Source organism: Desmodus rotundus, chromosome 12, assembly GCF_022682495.2.
Source record: "Desmodus rotundus isolate HL8 chromosome 12, HLdesRot8A.1, whole genome shotgun sequence".
NCBI classification, from domain to species: domain Eukaryota; kingdom Metazoa; phylum Chordata; class Mammalia; order Chiroptera; family Phyllostomidae; genus Desmodus; species Desmodus rotundus.
In genome coordinates this window covers 99,214,129-99,232,194 of record NC_071398.1, presented here as the reverse complement: position 1 = coordinate 99,232,194, position 18,066 = coordinate 99,214,129, and the positions used below count along the sequence as shown (strand labels likewise).

Sequence of the window (18,066 nt, the reverse complement as noted above, 5' to 3'; positions counted from 1 at the left end):
CTTCTGGGCGGGGAGTTATCTCAGGCAGCGGAGGGGCGGGGTCCTGCTCTCCAGCCAGGACTGGGGAAACCAGGTGGGAACTGAGTGTAACTGCAGGGAGAGGGAGAGAGAGGGAGGTGGAAAGGAAGCAGTGAGGATGTCCATGACAGAGGGGGGGTCAAAAGAACGAAAGAACCACGCTAACCCTAAGGAAGAAAAGGACAGAAGGTGGGTGGAAGGAGGGAGAGACCGTGGCAAAGACCGGGGTCCTGGACACACTTCTCCAGAGAGAGGCGCCCAGCGGCTGTCCCATCCCATGTTTGGGCACGTTAACGGAGCGCGGTGGCTCCCTCGCTCAGTCCTGCCCTGGGAGGGGACAGTATCTGTTTAGATTTGTGTCTAAATTTAAACCCTGATGGCTGGCCTCCCTCCCCTGCTCCTCCTCCTCCTCCCTCCCTCCCTCCCTCTCCTCCTCCTCCTCCCCCTTCGCTCCTCCTCCCCCTTCCCCCTCCCCCTCCCTCCTGTCCTCGCCCGGAGGCCGGCTGTCCCGCAGCAACCAGCCGGCGCCCACTCACCCTGCGCCGGCCACAGCCCAGGACCAGGCAGGCAGGCAGGAAGCGAGGACGGCAGGACCGTGAGCCTGAGTGGCACCTGGGGGACATGGAGGTACGGCCTGGCTGGCGCGGGTGGGCGGGAGGGGGCCGGGCAGCTGCCCTCCACGCTGCCACCGCCTGGGGAGCAGGGCGCACAGGCTGGCCCCACTGCTGCCTGGAACAAGGTCGATGCCGGCTGGCCTGGCTCACCTGGAGCACGCCCGTCCCACCTGGGAGACCCCTGGGGCAAGTGGGGTGTGGAGAGGTGGGGGAGGACCACAAAGGGACAGGGGGACTTTCTAGCGTCCAGGTACTTTGGAGAGGGACTTACATGCTCGGGACAAAACAGTGGGGTACAGCCAGCTTTGTAAGTGGGCGCTATGGGAGCACAGACCTCTTGGAGAGCAGAAGCCCCTGTGTCTGGAACCTGGCCCTGGATGGAGAATGGGGCGGCAGCGCCCCTTGCCACCAGGTGGTCCCCTTGCGCCTCAAGTCCCAGGGGCTCTCACATCGTTCGGAACTCTCGGCAAAGCTCCCCTTGTGGGCAAGTGGCACTATTTCCGATAAAACTTTATACTCCCTTGCATGTCCCTGGGTGTATGGGGTGTGCTGGCCATCTCTTTGGGGTGCACCAGGGCAAGCCCCCCTCCCCTGCTTCTTGGCCTGGGATTTTTCTGGTACCGTTCCAACCTCAGGGGGTTTGGAAACCACCCTGACGCGCAGGAGTAGCTGGGTGTATCTCCGCTCCCCGCCCCCGCCCTTCTCCATGTCCTGAGGCTTCCCCACGTTTCTGCCCTGAGACTCAGACCTGACATTTAGCCCTGAGTCCGTCCTAGCAGGGCCTGGGGCTTTTGGAAAGAAAAGAGAAAGTACAAATGCTGGATCGTTTCTAAGGTGATTCCCACCCCTTTCCAAAGGAGAACCCCAGGCGGTGGTCCTCTCCAGCAGACTTCTGCCACTTCTGCCACCTCTTCCCACTCCAGGCTCCACCCTGGAACCCTGGCTGGCTCTAAGTGAGCCCCCCCTGGGTTACCCCTCCCACCCCCCCCACGGCTCTGTGGCTCCTCTGCAGGGGGCACCAGTCTGTCCTGGGCAGACGTCCTGCATTGGGACACCCAGCCCAACCAGCTGTCTCCAAGGGACAGGGATTGCCTTTAGGGAAGTTTTATAAAGTATGGGGATCACGGGATCCCCCAGAGTCTGAGACAGACCGTCCAGAGACACTTTGGTAAATCAGGGAAACTGAGGCAGAGTGGGGCTGGGGTGGAGTGGGGGGTATCTCACAGCCACCTGCAGCAGGTGGTGGTCACGAGTCTGCTCAAGGGTCCCTGCTGGCTGCCTCAGCTTCAGGGCAGGAGCCTGAGACGGCCCTCTGCCCCCCGGGACAGGGACTCAGCCTGTGGGGCTGGGGGAGGGTCCTGGGAGGTGGGTCCTGTCCACAGGGAGAGTGCAGGGGCCTCCGGCCCTGGGCTGAGGTTCAGATGACCTGGCACCTGTCTGATCTCATGCAGAAATGCACCGGGGGCAAAAGCACAGCAAGTCTTCAGCTTCACAGCCGCTTGCTGCTTCAGGGCCAGGGCGAGTTCGAGCCTTGTTCTAGGAAGACACGGAGGGGCTCCTCCTCGGAGGCACGCGCTTCTCCCTCAGTGGGAACTGTCACCTGAGCTACTTCCTGTGTGGGGGGCAGGGGTGGGGGGTGGAAAGAGAAGGCTGTCCACTCTGCACAGCGAGAAACACCTGCATAGGAACTGATGGGGATGTTCTCACCCGGGCGCCCGAGCCACAGGGCACCAATGCGCAGGTGTAGGGGCGGCTTTTGGAACCCCTTGGTCGAAACACCCGCACACAGAGCGGCCGCAGGGAGCGCTGGTAAAGGAAGTAAAGAGGAAACCAAGAGGCCCGGGAAGTGACGATTCTTAGCCAGGAAGTAGACTTCTTACAGTGAGACAAGAAACGCAGCAGTGGGACTTGGGAGTCCCGGAACAATCTCAGAGGACGACCCCCTTGTGAGCTGTGAAGCCCACCTGGAGACATGAAGGGGCCATGATACTTGGGGGGAAACTGAGTCATATTATTTCCCGGTATTAGGAACCCAAACCAGACCAAGGGGCTCACTCAGCATTCCTCCTCCAGAACCACGGACCCCCTGGGGGTCTTTGGGAAATCTTTTCTTTTTCTACATCCCTGTGATCGTTATCAACACTAGCAGTTGTGCCGCCGCCCCCACAAAGCCCTCCCTCCCACGGGGGAGGTGAGACTTACAATATCCTCTCAGGTATATGATTTTCAAATGTGTCCAGTGCCAGGCAGACGACTGGTCAGCCCCTAAGTTCTGCAGTGTTGCAGAATCTCAAGAAAGAAGCTTTGAGAGAAAGGTGGGTGTCGAGGAGGAGGAGGAGGAGGAGGCGCAGTAGAGAGAACACCCGCTGTGTCCAGGAGAGCAGGTGGGGGGGTGAAGGGGGGGGCTGGGGAGGAAGGCAGGAAGCAGTGAGAAGGGAGAATGACAGTGAGGAACCACAGGGCTGGACCCCGAACCTCCTGGAGGAAAGTGCCTCTTCTTCTTCCTGCAATGCCCCCTGCCTAATTGTACCCCAAAGTGGTGGGTTTTTCTAATTCAGACAGAGGCCAGGGGGAGCTCTTGGAGGCCAGAGAGCAGGTGACACTGGGCTCTGCTCCTTGGAGAGTGGGCAACGCTGAGAGGTGTTGAGTAAGAGAGGACCGTGGTGGAGCAAGAATGACATGGCGGAAATGCCAATTCACGGAGTGAGCGAGGGGACCAAGTGGAGGAGCTCCTCCAAGAGTCCAGGCAAGTCCTGACTTCGAGAGGGAGAGCAGGAATGGAGAGGTGGGTGGGACCCCTGAACCCAGGTGTTGTTGCAGAGGGCAGGCCTGAACTCTGGGCAGGGCGCTCTGGGACTCACGGAGAACGAGAGCGCGGCACTGACGGCTCTAGGAGCCTCTCGTGGGCAGGGCCAGCTCACGGGTCCGTTAGGTCTCTGGGGATTAATTAGCACAGTGCGAACAATGTAGCTGTACAACATCTCAAGGCAAGCTTGCTTCACAAATGAATGAACCAACAGGGAGCTCAGACGCCTCCACCTCAGGAAGCCTTCCAGGCGTCCTCCGCCCCCATGGCCCCTCGGGGCATGGTGTTCAGATTGCTCCAGAGCGCCCTGCAGCACGGCCCACCAGCCTGGCCTCTCCCCCGAAGCTTCCTTGACTTAAGTACCTCCGGCGTGGTGGGTACTGAGTAAGGGCCTGGTGAATCAGTAAATAAGTGCCCGAAAGTGGGCGAAAAGTCGGATTTGGTTTTAAAAGCCAGGTGTAGATATGTTGGCGTTGACTGCTCACGGTAGAAATGTCCGCAATAACATCCGCAGAAAATACGCACCGCACAGCGGGACCCCTCTCTAGGGGCGGGGAAGGGTAGACTTGCTCTGGGTGGAACCGGAAGAGAGAGGGTAGAGGAAGAGATGGAGACTCTGACAGAACACTCTCAGTTCCTTAAATGTGGCCTGCAGACACAGCCCAAGAGCCCTGCGCGTACTTGCAAAAAGCCTCCTTCTTGTGGCTGAAGTCCTTCATTTGTCCGACCGAGTAGCAGACGTGGGAAATAGGCTCCTGCTTGGGCGTCGGATGAAGGATTTAGTCGGCGAAAATTCAGCCTCGCTGCCGTTGCGCAAACAATGAATTTCCAGTTTAGAAGCACAGGGTTAGTGAGCCCTTCTCTCTGAGGGATCTCCAAGTCCTTCCCAGAAATTCCCTGTCATCCACCCGTTCGCCCAGTGTTTATTGATTACCTACTAGACTGTGTGTTTTAATGTCACTCAGAAATTACTGGGCTATCATACCTTTTTATCCCCACAGACTGTGGGTATTATTGATGAGGGGGGATATATATCCCGGTGTATAATGTATTCATTTTTGCCCCGTTAAATATTTTCTACCTTTGCCGTCCTGGGCCCCACTCTCTCGCTGGGTCACGGCTGCTGGCTGGAGCCCACGGGTCATAATTAGGGAGGGCCTGGCCCCTGGCCTGGAGTCTGCGGGCATGGTCCAGTGCCCCCAGATCCCCATCGGCTCCCAGGCACTCTGTGGGACCCTCAACGTAGCACTGCCTTCTGCTTTGGCTGGACTCAGTGACAGGGGCATTGGGGGCCCTATCACCAGAGGCCCACGGGCCCCTTTTTGGGAGGGGGTCGGGTTTCAGAGCCCGAGAGGCAGGGTGGCCCCTCGAGAGGCATCCAGAGCCTGGCCGGCGTGCTGGGTCCGTGGGAGCCTGCACGCCGCAGCCCAGCAGCGCTGTGATCTTATCAGGGCAGAGGGAGAAAGCCTCTGACCCCAGAGAAACTCGAAGGCAGCGCTGCCTCCCTCCAGGAATAGCTGTAGGGACCACGTGACCCACCGTGCTGGACTCACCGGCAGGAAGACGGCGCAAGGCTCTGGGTGGGAGGGAGGGAAGAAGGGGGCTGCCTGGGGGTGTAGGCACCGCGGGACCTTTGGAAAAAAGCCCCAATGTGACTCTCCTGTGGACACTAGTTCAGCCTCAGCCCCGAGAAGTAAGATTTTAATCTGCGTCACAAAAGCCATACCCACCGCCTGTTGGGGACATTTGTATCTCTCTGCCCGAAAGAGGATACGAGGCTGAGGACAGAAACTTCGTCAGCCCTCTGAACCCTGTTGCTCCAGGGCCCTCCCGAAGCCAGACCAGAGGGGACACCGCCCTCGCAGCCCCGTCTAGGTGTCCCCGTCTCCCGATCTTTCCCCTTGTGGGTGTCCTGGGTACTTTCTCCCAGGAAGTGTGGGGCCTGGCTGCTGAAGCTCACCTGTAAAGTCCCACTGGATGGGCCACATTCTATTCTAAGGGCAGGGGCTGCCCAGGAGAGCTGAGGTGGGCAGGCAGGTCCCCCGACTCTGGGAGAGCCCCTCCTTAATGGATCAACGGGCCCCCCTCAGGCTGGAACCACTGAGAAGTTCCAGACATCAGGCTGGATGTTGTCTCCAGCTGGGAAGCGAAACGCCTGCGTTGCCTGTTGGGCCCGGCCCCTGGTTTTGAACCTGCTTGCACGGCACCAAGGCCACCCTCCTGGGCTGACCCTCTGGGCATCAGGCACCACCCTCTCCCAGGCTGGATCAGTCACCACGCACGGGCCACCACATGCTAGCGTTGTGGTTCTGCAGACCCGTGTGGAGGGCCCACTGCCTGCCAGGCCCTGGGGACACAGAGATGCATGTGTCCCCGTGCCGGTCCAGGAAGAACTCAATGGTTAGCAGGCCAGGGCAGATCAGGGGAGGAGCTCACCTGGAGAGAGGTGGGGCCTCGTGCCCGGCTGGGCCTCAGGCGGGGCTTCCTGTCAGAGAGGATTCCTCAGCGGAGTCCCGAGGGTGAGTAGGAGGTGGCCAAGCGCAGAAAGTCCAGAGGAGCATTCCAGTCCGAGGGAATGACAAGGGCAGAGCTGCTGGTGCCAGAAACAGCCTGGGGCGGGGGTCTGTGTGCGGCTCTTTCCCGGGGGATAGAGCGAGACAGAGGTGTTTCAGGGTGGGGACCAGACTCTGGTGCAGGGAGACGGACGCTGTGCCCACTGACCCAGCGCCGTATAAGCAGCTCTCTTCTGTTTGGGGACGCAGGGTAGACACACGCCTGACATGACAGAAAACACACAGAGAGTATCTTGATGGGAGCGCAGGTCGGTGGGAGTTCCACCTCAGCCTCTAACAGGCGCGGGAGAAAGCATGCGTCCCCTGCTGGGGACTCCCCCATGGCTCTTGTGGCCTCCGGGGGACCTCAGCCCGAGTCCAGCCCTGGGATGTGGGATGCTGTGCTCAGGGCCAGCACCTCCCTACCGGCAGCTGCTGAGGTATCCCTGGAGACACACCCCAGGCCCCAAGGGAATGTTGGTGGTCCAGCTCTCCAAAGCCACCCCCACAGCCTGCTCCCTCGAGGAGAGGCCTGTGGGAATAACCCACACACTGAGATCGCCTCTTCCCACTCCTGCCTGGGCTGGCAGCTCCCCACCCCCCAGACACCGAGCGCCCCCGGGGAGAGTTAGCAGGCACGATGCCTGCCCTGGAGATCCACTCACCTGGGGAGGAAGGAATGCTACAGAACAACGCGGCTGGCTCAGTCAAGGCCAGGAGCGACCAGTCTAAATCCGTCTAATTGCTCAAATGAGGACAGGTGAGCCCTGGCCAGTGGCTCAGTCCATTGGAGTGCTGCCTCACACCCCAAAAGGCTGAGGGTTCTATTCCCAGTCAGGGTGCACACGGGCGTCGATGTCTCTCTCTCACATTGATGTTTCTCTCTCTCGTCTCAATAAACGTATCTTCAGGTGAGGATCCTTTTAAGGAACAAGGACAGGTGACTGTAATGGGTCAGGCTGGTGTGTTGCTGTGGCACACCGTGGCTGACACAGCGCGGGGCTATTTCTCACTCAGGCTACACGTCCGTCACGAGCTGGCTGGGGGCTCTGCTCCGCGTCATCGCGGCCTCCCTCTGGGACCCAGGTGACAGAGCAGGAGCCCTATGCAGCGTGGTCGGCCGTCATGGCAGTGGGAAGGAAAGTTCTGGAGGCCGTGGCTCTGGCCTGGGAGGGTCAGAACTAGCCACGTGCTCCGCTCAACCCCAGGGATGAGGAAGTCTGGCCGTCCAGCACCCCAGGACAGCAGCTAGGAATACTTCACGGGCATTGTAGGCGCCTTTGAGGAGCCTTAGGAGACGTCACTGAGCAGCCCCCGATCTGGGAGCTGGTCTGGAGGGTGGACCGTGACTTTCAGCCTCGGGAGCGAGTGCGTGGCGAGGCCGCTCAGGGCTCCCTCGCTGGCCGCTTCCACCACGCACGGTTGGAGCGTCCTCGAGCTGTTGCGGTGTTTTCGGTGACTTCCGCAGCTCTCCATGCTTTGGGCGTGATTAGGAAAGGCGGGTAGGTTGGAGGGGAAGCCCTGGGGTGCAGATATGCCCCATTTCTACAGGGAAGGTACCAGCGAAACATGAACAGAAGCCGTTAGGTCCTTCCGGTTTATGGGAGGACGCTCCGACCACCAGAGCCCCACCGGCCCTCTGGTGAAGGCTCCCATGGCTGCGGCTGCAGGAGAAGCTGCAGGATGTAGGAGCGGAGAGCACGGGCCCGGGAGCCAGGCAGCTGGGTTTGCCTCCTGACCTTGCTGATGACCGGCCTGTGACCCCCAGGCCCCGGTTTCCCGTCTGTACAGTGGAAACAGCAATGGCACCTGCACGATGGGCCGTCAGGAGTGAATGAGCTCGTTTGTGTCCAGGGCCCGGGGTGATGGCTGGCACACACTCGGTGGGGTGGTTTTTGGTAGAATAAGTAGGATTTATAGAGGAGAGCGCCCTCCCTTACTTTGGGTGCTGCTGGGACAGGGACTCAGGGCGGACAAGGGGGTGTCTGGAGCTCTCTTCCATCCGGGAGTGTGTGGGGTGGGTGAGGTTGGTGCTCCCGGTGTGCTGAGCTCTGTCTGTACACCCTGGGCCTCTTCTGGGAGGCCAGTACCTGGGGGCAGGGCTGCAACCGGGCCTACCTAAGTCTGGACTGGGGCCTGGGAAACAGGGGAGCAGCAAATCCGAGCAGTAGCTCCCAGGCAGCCACGGTCTGGCTCGATCCACGCACATCCAAGAAAGGCAGGGAGGACAGCAGACACCAATGAGGTGTGTGGCTTCTCCCTGTGGAGACAGTGGGAAAGGGGAAGATCGGTATCCGACCGAGCTGACCCTGACGAAGCGATTGCCTACCTGTGCCTCTCTCCCCGAAGCTGGATTAATTCTTCCGTGACCTGTTCTTGCCCTTCACAGCTGCAGGGAGGCCTGGGCCGGGGGAATTCTGAGACAGCTGTGGGAGCGGAGACCCTGTCTGCTGACCCCCACCCCAAGCTTCTGGCCAGGCTTTCGAGCTGAGCGATTTCATCCGCCAGCAGGGCCGTTCCGGTCTCTCAGTCACGTTACCTGTGTTACAGAGGAATTTTTGGCAAGATGAACTCAGCAGGTCGAGCTGCCTTGCCCACAGGTAGCTCTGGGTGGTTCAGATCCCAAGTCTTTCTTAGGGGCATCTGCAGGGGCAGCCACAGGACTCTGTCCTTGCCCTTGGCTTGCTAAACATTTTTTTTTTTTAAGATTTTATTCCCTTATTCCTAGAGAGAGGGGAAGGGAGGGAGAAAGAGGGGGAGAGAAACATCGATATGTGGTTGCCTCTCACGCACCCCCTACTGGGGTACTGACCCGCGACCCAGGCCTGTGCCCTGACTGGGAATCAAAACGTTCAACCTCTTGCCTCGTAGGCTGGTACTCAATCCACTGAGCCACACACCAGCCAGGGTTTGCTAAACACTTTTGTTAATGACTTGGTTGAAAAACAGAAAGACTCCAGATGACCCACAGCTGGGATAGTTAATACGCTACATGACATATTCAAGTTCAAGTGATTTGTATAGGAAGGGGCGCTGGGCCAAAGCCAACATCATGAAATTAAACAGGGACGAATGTACAGTCTGCGGCTTAGCCTCAGGAAAATGTCCCACGCCGGCGTAGGACAGGCCTGGCTTGGACAAGCACATCCCCCTGTCCGCGTCGCTCCGCACAGACGTGTGGGGGCTACCGGATGGATTCTCGGAGGAAGTTGGATAGAGAGGTGGCATCTCCATAGCTGAAGGGTTAGTGGTGGTGATGGGGGTGATTTGACGTCTCCAGATAAATGCAGGGCGAGGGGCATCCTGAGTGGAGAGCAGGCGGCAGCTCAGAGGCGGCAGCTCAGAGGCGGGCAAGGCAAAGAAGCTGCAGAATGAATGGAGGGAGGGGTCCCCGGTAGTTGGCTGGGGGCTGCCATGTGGGCAGAGCTGAGATGGAAGGAGCCGGTGGGACTGCATTTTCAGTCGGGAGCTGGAGCAGGAGTTTTGCTGGTTTGCGACCAGGAGGGGCTTAGTTTGGGATGAGGCCTCGCAGGACCTTTTGACTTGGGAATTCAGAACTGGAGGTTGGAGGGTGTCGGGCTGAGACGTGGTCTCTGTCCGAGGCAGGGGCGGTGAGGGGACTGGAGAGACAGAAACCAGGGGAGGATGACGCCGTGGACGTCCCCAACAACATTCGAGGAACCCCAGGGCAACTAAGGACGGCGAGGCAGCACTTCAGCTTATATGCAAAGGTTTGGACGTTTAACTGACTACAAATTTAAGGAAGGAAGGGAGGGAGGGAGGGAGGGAGGGAGGGAGGAAGGAAGGAAGCAGGCCCCACCTCAGGCTTTATCTCTGTACCCCACAGACGTAGGACTGGCATTTCTTCTCCTGCCCACGAGCCTTCCCCAGGACTCTCCTGGGCCGGCACCCACATCCCTGTCCCCTAACTCTCCCTCAGGCTCCAGGAACAGGGCCTCGGGGAAATGGGCCTGACCTCTGGGCGGTCACCTGGAGGCTGTGACTGCTGCCCAGGAGGAAGGAATGAAAGGAGAGGGGACGGAATTATGGATCCAATAGGCAAAGGTCTTTTGAGAGCTGTCATGGGCTCTGGGAGTCCCATCAGGTCCTTTACGGACCCTCAGCCACAGCCCCTGGACGGCCTGAGTGAGACACATCCTCCGTGTTGTGGGCATTCGCTACAGTTTTCAAATATCAATTTAAGGTGCAGTGAAGTGTGAGCGTTTGAAGGTAAAATTGTAAAAATGTATCATCGTAACACAACTGTTTTCTTTCTTGCTCACTTGTGATCCTCAGTTTTATCCCCTTCAAAAAAAACTGGGAGAAAAGTTCCACTTCTCGGAACTGTTTCCATTTCTTCGTGTCCTTATTATCTGTAGCCACAGACGTAATTCTTACAAAATTGTAATCGTAATGTACGTGCAGATCGGCACACTACCTACTTCACTAACTGGGGTTTCCAAGACAGTATCCCTGTGGCTCACAGGTGTGTTTTCATTGTACACGTCTGCACGATAATCCGTTACACAACTACTCACATACCACACTTTTCTTTTTTTTTTAAATTTTTTTATTGATTGATTTTTAGAGAAAGAGGGGGGAGGGGGGAGAGAGAGAGGAAAACATTGCTTTGTTTTTGTTCTCCTTATCGACGCACTCATTGGTTGTTTCTTGTTACATGCCCTGACCAGGAATCGAACCTGCGACCTTGGAGCATCAAACGATGATGCTCTGACCACCTGAGCTCCCCAGCCAGGGCCATACCACAGTTTTCTTAATTGTTTTTCTTCATCTTTTTTCTATTTGGGGGCACGGCATTTGTTTCCACTTTCTCCTTATTATAAATAACTTAGCTATAAAAAGTCCATGCATTTTTTTCCCCTTCTTCTTCTTTTGAATTATTCCTTTGGCAGCAATTCCCAGGAGAGGAATTATTAGGCCAAAGGATCTGGATGTTTTTATGGTTCTCAATGCAGGCAGCCAAATTGCCCGGCCTTCCGGCCTTCCTTCCACAGAGGCCACTTTACCTGTTCGCACAAAGCACAGACATGCCTGCAAGGGAATGCGAGGTGACAGACACCATGGAGCCCGACCTCCCAGGGCCCTCTGTGGGTCCCCCTCCACCAGCAGGGAAGGGGAAGGGGGGCAGGAAAAGGGTGGGACACCCTGGGAAATGAAGCAATCATCTGGTACTTCCTGTGGGAGCAGATGCTGACAGGGGAAATGACATGGGGGGTGGGGTGGGGGGCGCAGGGCAGAGTGGGCCTGGGGACACCAGGGGCCTCCCCCATGCCTCACAGGTGGAGGCCGACCCCCTGGAGTGGTGGCCCTGGTTTCTAGGGAGCCCTGGGTAGGCTCCTGGGCTGTCCTCCTCAGCCCGGGGCAGGAGGGGCCTGGGTTAGGAAGGAGAAGCCGTCACTGCTCCCTCACGGGCTCACTGTGCCCACTGTTTCCGGCTCTATGCTGGAAGTCTGGACAGGAAAGGGGACAGACTTGTACCGGCCGGCAGGGACCCCGCAGTGCATTGAGGGAGTCGGGAGGGTGACAGGTGAGGACTGCAGCTGGAGCCAGCGTTCTACTGCACCTGAGCTCCAGATGCAGCCCCAGCCGAGCTCAGCCCAGGGGCTCAGCCCCACGGCGGGGGCCGGACCCAAGGGGCTGACCTTGAAGCTGTGCCTGTCCACAAGCACAGTTCCACCTGCGACTGGAGATGCATTTGGCTGGTGAGATGACGGGGAAGCCACCTCTCTGTGTCACCACTCATTTTATCCTCAGAGCAGTGGGGCAGGAGGGGTGGGGGTGAGGAGAGATGTGATCAGATCCCCCTTTAGAAAGTTCTCGAGGGCTGCGGCTCAGAGAGTGGCCTGGAGAAGCATGTCCTAGAGATGCCAGGCCAGGCAGGCTGGGCTGCTGGGGGGGACGCTGCCTGCAGGTCAGGGGGGGAGTGTGACATGGGCGCCCTTCCTTGGATGCTGAGTGTTTCTACCTGAGGCCTGGCTGGGGACTAAGGGAAGGGGCAGCGTGGTTCTGGGGGTCCCGGGCTCCGGGTGGGGAGGGACACCCAGGTGTGGCTGTAGCATCTAAAAGGGAGGCAGACCTGGGACTGGGCTTCTCATCCATAATGGAGAGCAGCTCCCCATGCCTCCTGGGTGCCTGTGCGGGTGCATCGTGAGTGTGGGGGGGTGTTGGGGGAGAGCCAAGTGTCTCTGGAAGAAGCCAGCTACAGCCGTGCGGGAGGCCAGGGCTCCAAACCAAATCCGGTTGCTCCACTGCCCCAGGATCCTGCCTCGGCAGCCCAGGATTCGGGGCCCTCACGGGGCGGTAATTCCATCCGTACTGGGCTTATTGGGAGGATTAAGTGAGATAAGCTTCCCAGTCAAGGGCCTGGAAGAGGAATAAAGGACTCTGCAGATGCAAGGCCTTGTCACCTCTGTGTTTTGGAAAATGCAGGGAACTATCTGGCCGTGACTCGGTCCCTCAGAGAGAAGCCGGCGCTCTGGAGCCTGGGTGTGTAGGGGTGGGGGCCGAGGGGCGGGCACCCTCACCAGGGCCTCTGCTTCCTCCTCTTGCTGTGGCTTCCCTTTGAAGCTTGGAGCAGCTGCCGCCGAGGACAGGCCAGGTTGGGCTGGCCCCGATCACCCTGCCGAGGCCTGTTTGAAGCCACAAAGAGGAAACCAGTGTTAGGCGGGCAGGACTTCCTGACTCTCTAGTGCTCGGGTCTGGCGTGACCCCCCAGGGACCCACCAGGCGGCCCAGGGTCGGAAGGAGGGGCCTGCCATCCACACCAGGGAGACCCCTGCCCTGTCCCTCCAGCCTGGGGCCTGACTGTTGCAGCCACAGTCAAGGGCAACATTCAGCAGCTAGAGGGGCTCTGTGTCTGCCAGTGAAGTGTCGCAGCTTCAGAAACAAAAGCGCCAGTTGAGAACAGAGTGGGGAGGAGGAGGCCAGCTTGCCCGCCCAGCCCACGGCTCCGCGGTGACCTTGGGCGTGTTTGTAGAGGAGGCAGAGGATACGAGGAGGCGCTTTCACCTTGACCCTGTGCCATGAACTTGAGCATACACGGTACGACGGGGTGAGGGGATGTGGGAACAGCCCCAGAGGCAGCCTCCCTAGGCTGGTTCAGCGCCCGCACTGGTGGGCCCGGGCTGCCGTAACAAAGGCGCTTAAACCACAGAAACGCCTTTCCTCACGGATCTGGGGTGACATCAGGATCAGGTTGTGTGTCGGTGGGGTGGGCGTCTCCTCTTGGTGTTCAGATGGGCGTCTCCATAGGGTCTTCCCTGCGTCCTAATCTCCTCGTCTGACGAGGATGCCAAGTGCGGGGGATGAGGGCCCCCCAGGACCCCATTTAACTGAATCTCTGCTTCACGGACCTGACCTCCAAATACAGCCTCATTCAGAGGTATGGGGGCGAGGACAGCGGCATATCTGGGGGACACGGTGCGGCATACGACAAGCCCCAGACCCGGAGCCTCACGTCTAGCCGTGGCTGAGAGCAGGAAGCACCTGCCTGTCATTCGTATGTGGCTGCTCCTTGTCATACCTGTCCCCAGGCCATGTCCTAGAAAGGACACCTGGCACCAGGCACGTGCCATCCGTGGGGGCAGCTTCCCACATGGCTGTCCACCCTGTCCCCGCACCCCCCACCCCAGGCACAGCTCCCATCCCGCCTCAGTGCAGATAAATGCACGTCCCCTGTCCTGCCCACTGAGAGCAAAGATCATGGACCACGATCGCGGCGTGTCCAGGCCATTTTGAGCTCATCTCAGCCTCTGTCCTGTCCTGGAGGCCAAGGCTCTGGCCCGTCCCCCTGCCTGGACCTACCCTCTCTTCCCCATCGTCCTGTGGGGAGTTTTGTGGCTGTGGAGGCCTTACTCCCCCATCACTAGTCCATTCGGAGGTCCCTGCCTACCCAGCCGAGATGAAGGGGTGAGGCCTGTCAGGGACCAGCCACTCCCCTTCTGCCGTCTGTCATGGGGCCCCGTAGCCGGCAGCGGCGGGGGAGAGAGGCTGAGCCTGTGCCAGGCTCCCCTCCTCTCCGCACCCCCATCTCCGCTATTCCTGAGAGCGACTGGGCTGGCTCCTCCCCCCACCCTTATCTGGGGGGCGGCCCAGATGTTTCCTCTCACCCAGACAGCCACCCTCTCCCCCAGGAGGGCTGAGCCCTGCCGCCAGGCCCCGGGAAGTTTCCCACCCCCGCTCCCACCCCCTTGGCTCCCCTTCCCACGGAGCCTGTCTTATCTGGACCCGAGAGCCTTGGAGCCAAACAGGAACGGGGCCCCTTTAAAGTCGAAACCTCACGGTGTTGGACACTGGCGGGGATTTTCAGCCAAGAGGTAAAAATACAAGCGGTTGGAACCAGGCCTGTGGCCTGGAGAGAGGGACCGGCCCGTGGCTACCCGGCTGGGCACACGCGTCGTCTGACGGTGACAGTGCCTGCCGGCCTTCCCGGCGCACGGCCGGGCATGGGCGCTGTGTGTCCCTGTGGGTCTCCTCCGTGGGCTGGGAATGCAAGTGTTTGTCATTTGTCACGGGAGCACTGACCACCTTCATGCCCTGTAGTTCGCTCCCAGCTGCTCTCCCAGACTGAACGCTCAGGCGGCTTCTGACTTCCCACCTTGATGGGAATGGCGACGCTACAGACAACTCAGTATGAGCTGCGTTTTTCCTCTTCAGGTCCTGAGTGTGTACTCTAAAAATAGAGCGGAGCAGCTCGGAGCTCTTGTTACACCGTCCCAGAGTACGCCTGGGGCGGGTGGGATACATCACTGGGAGATGCTCACGGCAGTTTCTGAGAGAACGCGTTCCCCCGAAATCCGGGCAGCTGGGGTTTTCCTATCATCAGGACCGATTCTGCCCGTCGGATGGGTGCGCCGTATAACCTCATGGCCCGCTGCCCTTCAACACTGACGATGGAGGTCCCGCGTCTTCCCAGTCCTGACCTGGGGGCAGCCTCCTCTCCTCTTGCTTTGGAAGGGCGTCTGCTCTACTCCTGGAGTTTCTTTGGCATGGAGTTCCTCGGGGTGCGCGTGCTGTGTGATGTCCCTTAGCGAGCTTCTCCCCGGCAGCCCCCGCCCCCGGGGTTGGAACCCTGGACGCATGTTAGGGTCAACATGGGGTGCGTTTCTAGAACACAAATCCTGCGCCTAGCTGGAAATGAAGGAGCTGAGCCGGCGTCTGGGCTCACCTGACAGATGGAGACCCCGAGACCCGGAGCCTTGGTCCCGACACCAGAGCCTCAGGCTTTATCCAATGGCGGGTGTTGTTAGACCAAAGAGTATTTCTGCATACCCACTATGTGTTGGCCCACTGTGCTCAGAATAGGGGACCACGGAGGCAAAGCCTATGGCACATGCCGTCAAGGGGTTCACCCTCTGGTGAGAAGGACAGTTTAGTGTCGCAAGGGAAGTGCTGTGAGAGAGGCTGTGTGGGTGTCTGTCATGACCCCACCCAGGGAGAAGCCCATGAAGGCTTTCTGGAGGAGGTATCAAGCAGCTGGGGCTTGGATAAGGAAGAGCTATGCAGGTGGAGTGAATGAGAATCAAGCATTTGAGGAGAGGAGCTGCGTGGGCAGAGAGGCAGAGGCAGGAACACGCAGAGTGTGTTCAAAGGGCAGTGGGAGGCTCGTGGGAAGGGTTGGGGTCCCAGCTCCACCGCAGCTCTGTCTAGCAGGCAAGACACTGAGGTCTAAGCCGCCGCCCACGCGAGATCACAGCGCTTGTCTGGCTGGTGCTTGGGACGTGACGTCCCGTTTATTAAGCACCAAGCGTGGCGCTAGCGCATGGTGAATGTCCAGCGACCACAGGCTGGTCCGACTGGGCAAGTGTAATCTGTTAGGAAGGAGAGACCGACAAGGACCTCATATTCTAGACGCAATGGTTTGGTTGTACAGTCGGTCCTACATACAGCAGGTCAGGCACGCAAAGTCACGGCCAGACAGATTTCAGACGTGGTTTGGGAAACAGCAGGGAGAACGAATAAGACAGGGAGGGGCACAGGCAAAGGAATCTCTCCTTCGAGGGCAGCGACCACAGTGAGGACAGCGGGACGGGGCTGGGTGACCCATCAGAGGCCAGAGCAAAGGGGAGAGAGCAGACTCCTCATTCGGCCACCTCCACACCTGCCCTTGAGCTCGGCCAGGCCCTGCAGACCAGCAGTCACATCCTCCCCCAGGGGGCCTCTCACCCCCCACCTAGGGCGCCCCAGGGCCTGACTTCCTGGGACCGGGAGGCTGCGGGAAAGGGCCCCTTGTTGCCAAAACCAGAGAGAGGCTACCCCTCTCCCCCTGGGAATGAGCTCAACTTCCTCACACCTCCTCCCTGCACCAGAAATCTGGGGCCTGGAGACCTGGCACCTGCTGGGGGGACCCTTCCTGGCCACGGCCTCAGGCATCCTTTGGAGCGTGTGGCCGGCCGCAGGACAGCCAGCTCGGCAGGGAGGAAGTGGCTCAAAGCTGATGTCACTTTGTTTGTTTTCCCGCTGAAGAAAAAAGACCATTTTACTTATTTTTTAGGGATCGGGCTGATATTTTTAATTCCTCCAGCTTCCTGCTGTCTACAGGTGTTTCCTAGGGTGTCGCTGTCAGAAAGGACAGAGCCGTCACATCGGCTTCATTCCTGAGGCTGCCAAAGAGTGACCCTGCTCCACCTGGTGTGGCACCTCAGGTCCCCTCTGGACAAGGCGAGGTGAATACACGACCCCTCCCTCCCCCGCCCTGTGCTCCCCACGCTCACCTGCGGTGCGGGGGGCTCACTCCTAATACAGTCGGCACGTGGTACCCCTGGGGGCAGTGCAGAGGAGGGAGGCTCCGGTCCGCAGCAAGAACACTCTGGTGGCCGAGTCCCTAGCTGAGGGACGTTAGGGACAGAGCTGCTGGGCAGCTCCAATGCACATATTCTTTCCGCCCAAGGGACCGTCCCCCCAGCCTGGAGAGACAGCACTGTAGGGCAGGCGAGGACGCCCTGACTCTTCCAAAGGCGCACTACTTGCTTATGTGTACCCCATAAAGTGGCTCACAAGCTAGAACCTTGGGGGAACATCATGTTTCATGTGCCCCAGAGAAGCCCCTGACGGGAGTTCCTTCTAGAAAAGAAAGAAACCAGGGAAGCAACATAACCTCTCTCAGTCCATCTGACAATCCACGAGAATTTGTGGAGCCTTGCGGGTGTCTTCTAGAAGGAATGGAACAAGTGTTTATTGAATACTTTTGTTACACGGCTTCCCTTTCAAACGCTCAAGACACCAGTTCTGTGAGTCGGGAAATTCCTGACCATTTTACGGGGCGGGAGACTAAGGCTCAGAACAGGTGTGGGGTCTAGCAGCTGCGGAGGGGCAGGAGCTGACCTTGAACCCAGGCCTTCCCATCCTGTCTGGAGTTCTACCCCGGAACCCCCATTAGAATTCAATGAGGAGGTAATAATACCTTTGATATTGTTGAATCTTCAGAATAATGACTTGGTGATGTACATATAATAATTAAAAAATAAATTCATCTATCAAGCCGAAAGATGCCTGCTGGGATTATCCAGGAAAACAGGCAGAAGGGGAGAAAACATTTGTGCATGAATCACAAGTAGCCGACCGCTAGCCTTCGGGACCAGATGGCTGCCCGTGGACTTTTCCTCCCCACAGTGGGGTTTGCCTTTAAAAAAAAACCCAAAAAGCTGAGTTGGCGTTCCAACAAAATCAATAGATTTTACTTTAAAGTCTGGATTATAATCTTCTCTTGAAAAATCAGACCATTTGGTGATGCTGGGCCTTGAGGGACCTTTTGAAAACGAACTCCACGTGACCCGCGCAGCGCTGGCTGGAGCTGAGGGCAGCGGCTCGCTCCTGCGGGCGGGCAGGGGTTTCTCCCCCCCACCCCCCACCCTAAAATGATGAGGCAGACGGGCCTGGACCCGGGGTGCAAGGCACCCCCAGGATCGCAGTCTGGCCCATGGGGAAAGCCTCTGTTTCCCATCTGGACTCTGAGAGGGGTCACTGCCCCCAAACGTCAGGCTGCGTTCTCAGAACGGTGCTTCGGCTCCCGATTCGCCTCGTTGCCATTCCCAGTAGAAACAGATTTCGCCGGAAG

General features: G+C 58.8%; 1 protein-coding gene and 1 long non-coding RNA gene across 4 annotated transcripts in view; one reads left to right on the top strand and one right to left on the bottom strand.

Annotated features, from left to right (window-relative positions):
* Positions 1-492: 492 nt before the first annotated feature.
* Positions 493-18,066, top strand: part of RCSD1 (RCSD domain containing 1) — a 47,530-nt gene continuing 29,956 nt past the window's right edge. For both annotated transcript variants that reach the window (XM_053914421.1, XM_053914419.1), the window contains exon 1: positions 493-645. In XM_053914421.1, coding sequence (XP_053770396.1) covers positions 640-645 — 6 coding nt within the window. In that variant the 5' untranslated portion in view covers positions 493-639. The remainder of the gene's footprint in view (positions 646-18,066) is intronic.
* The window catches only part of LOC128779587 (uncharacterized), a 48,332-nt gene continuing 40,071 nt past the window's right edge, over positions 9,806-18,066 (bottom strand). For both annotated transcript variants that reach the window (XR_008425631.1, XR_008425630.1), the window contains exon 4: positions 9,806-12,640. This is a non-coding gene — a long non-coding RNA (uncharacterized lncRNA). The remainder of the gene's footprint in view (positions 12,641-18,066) is intronic.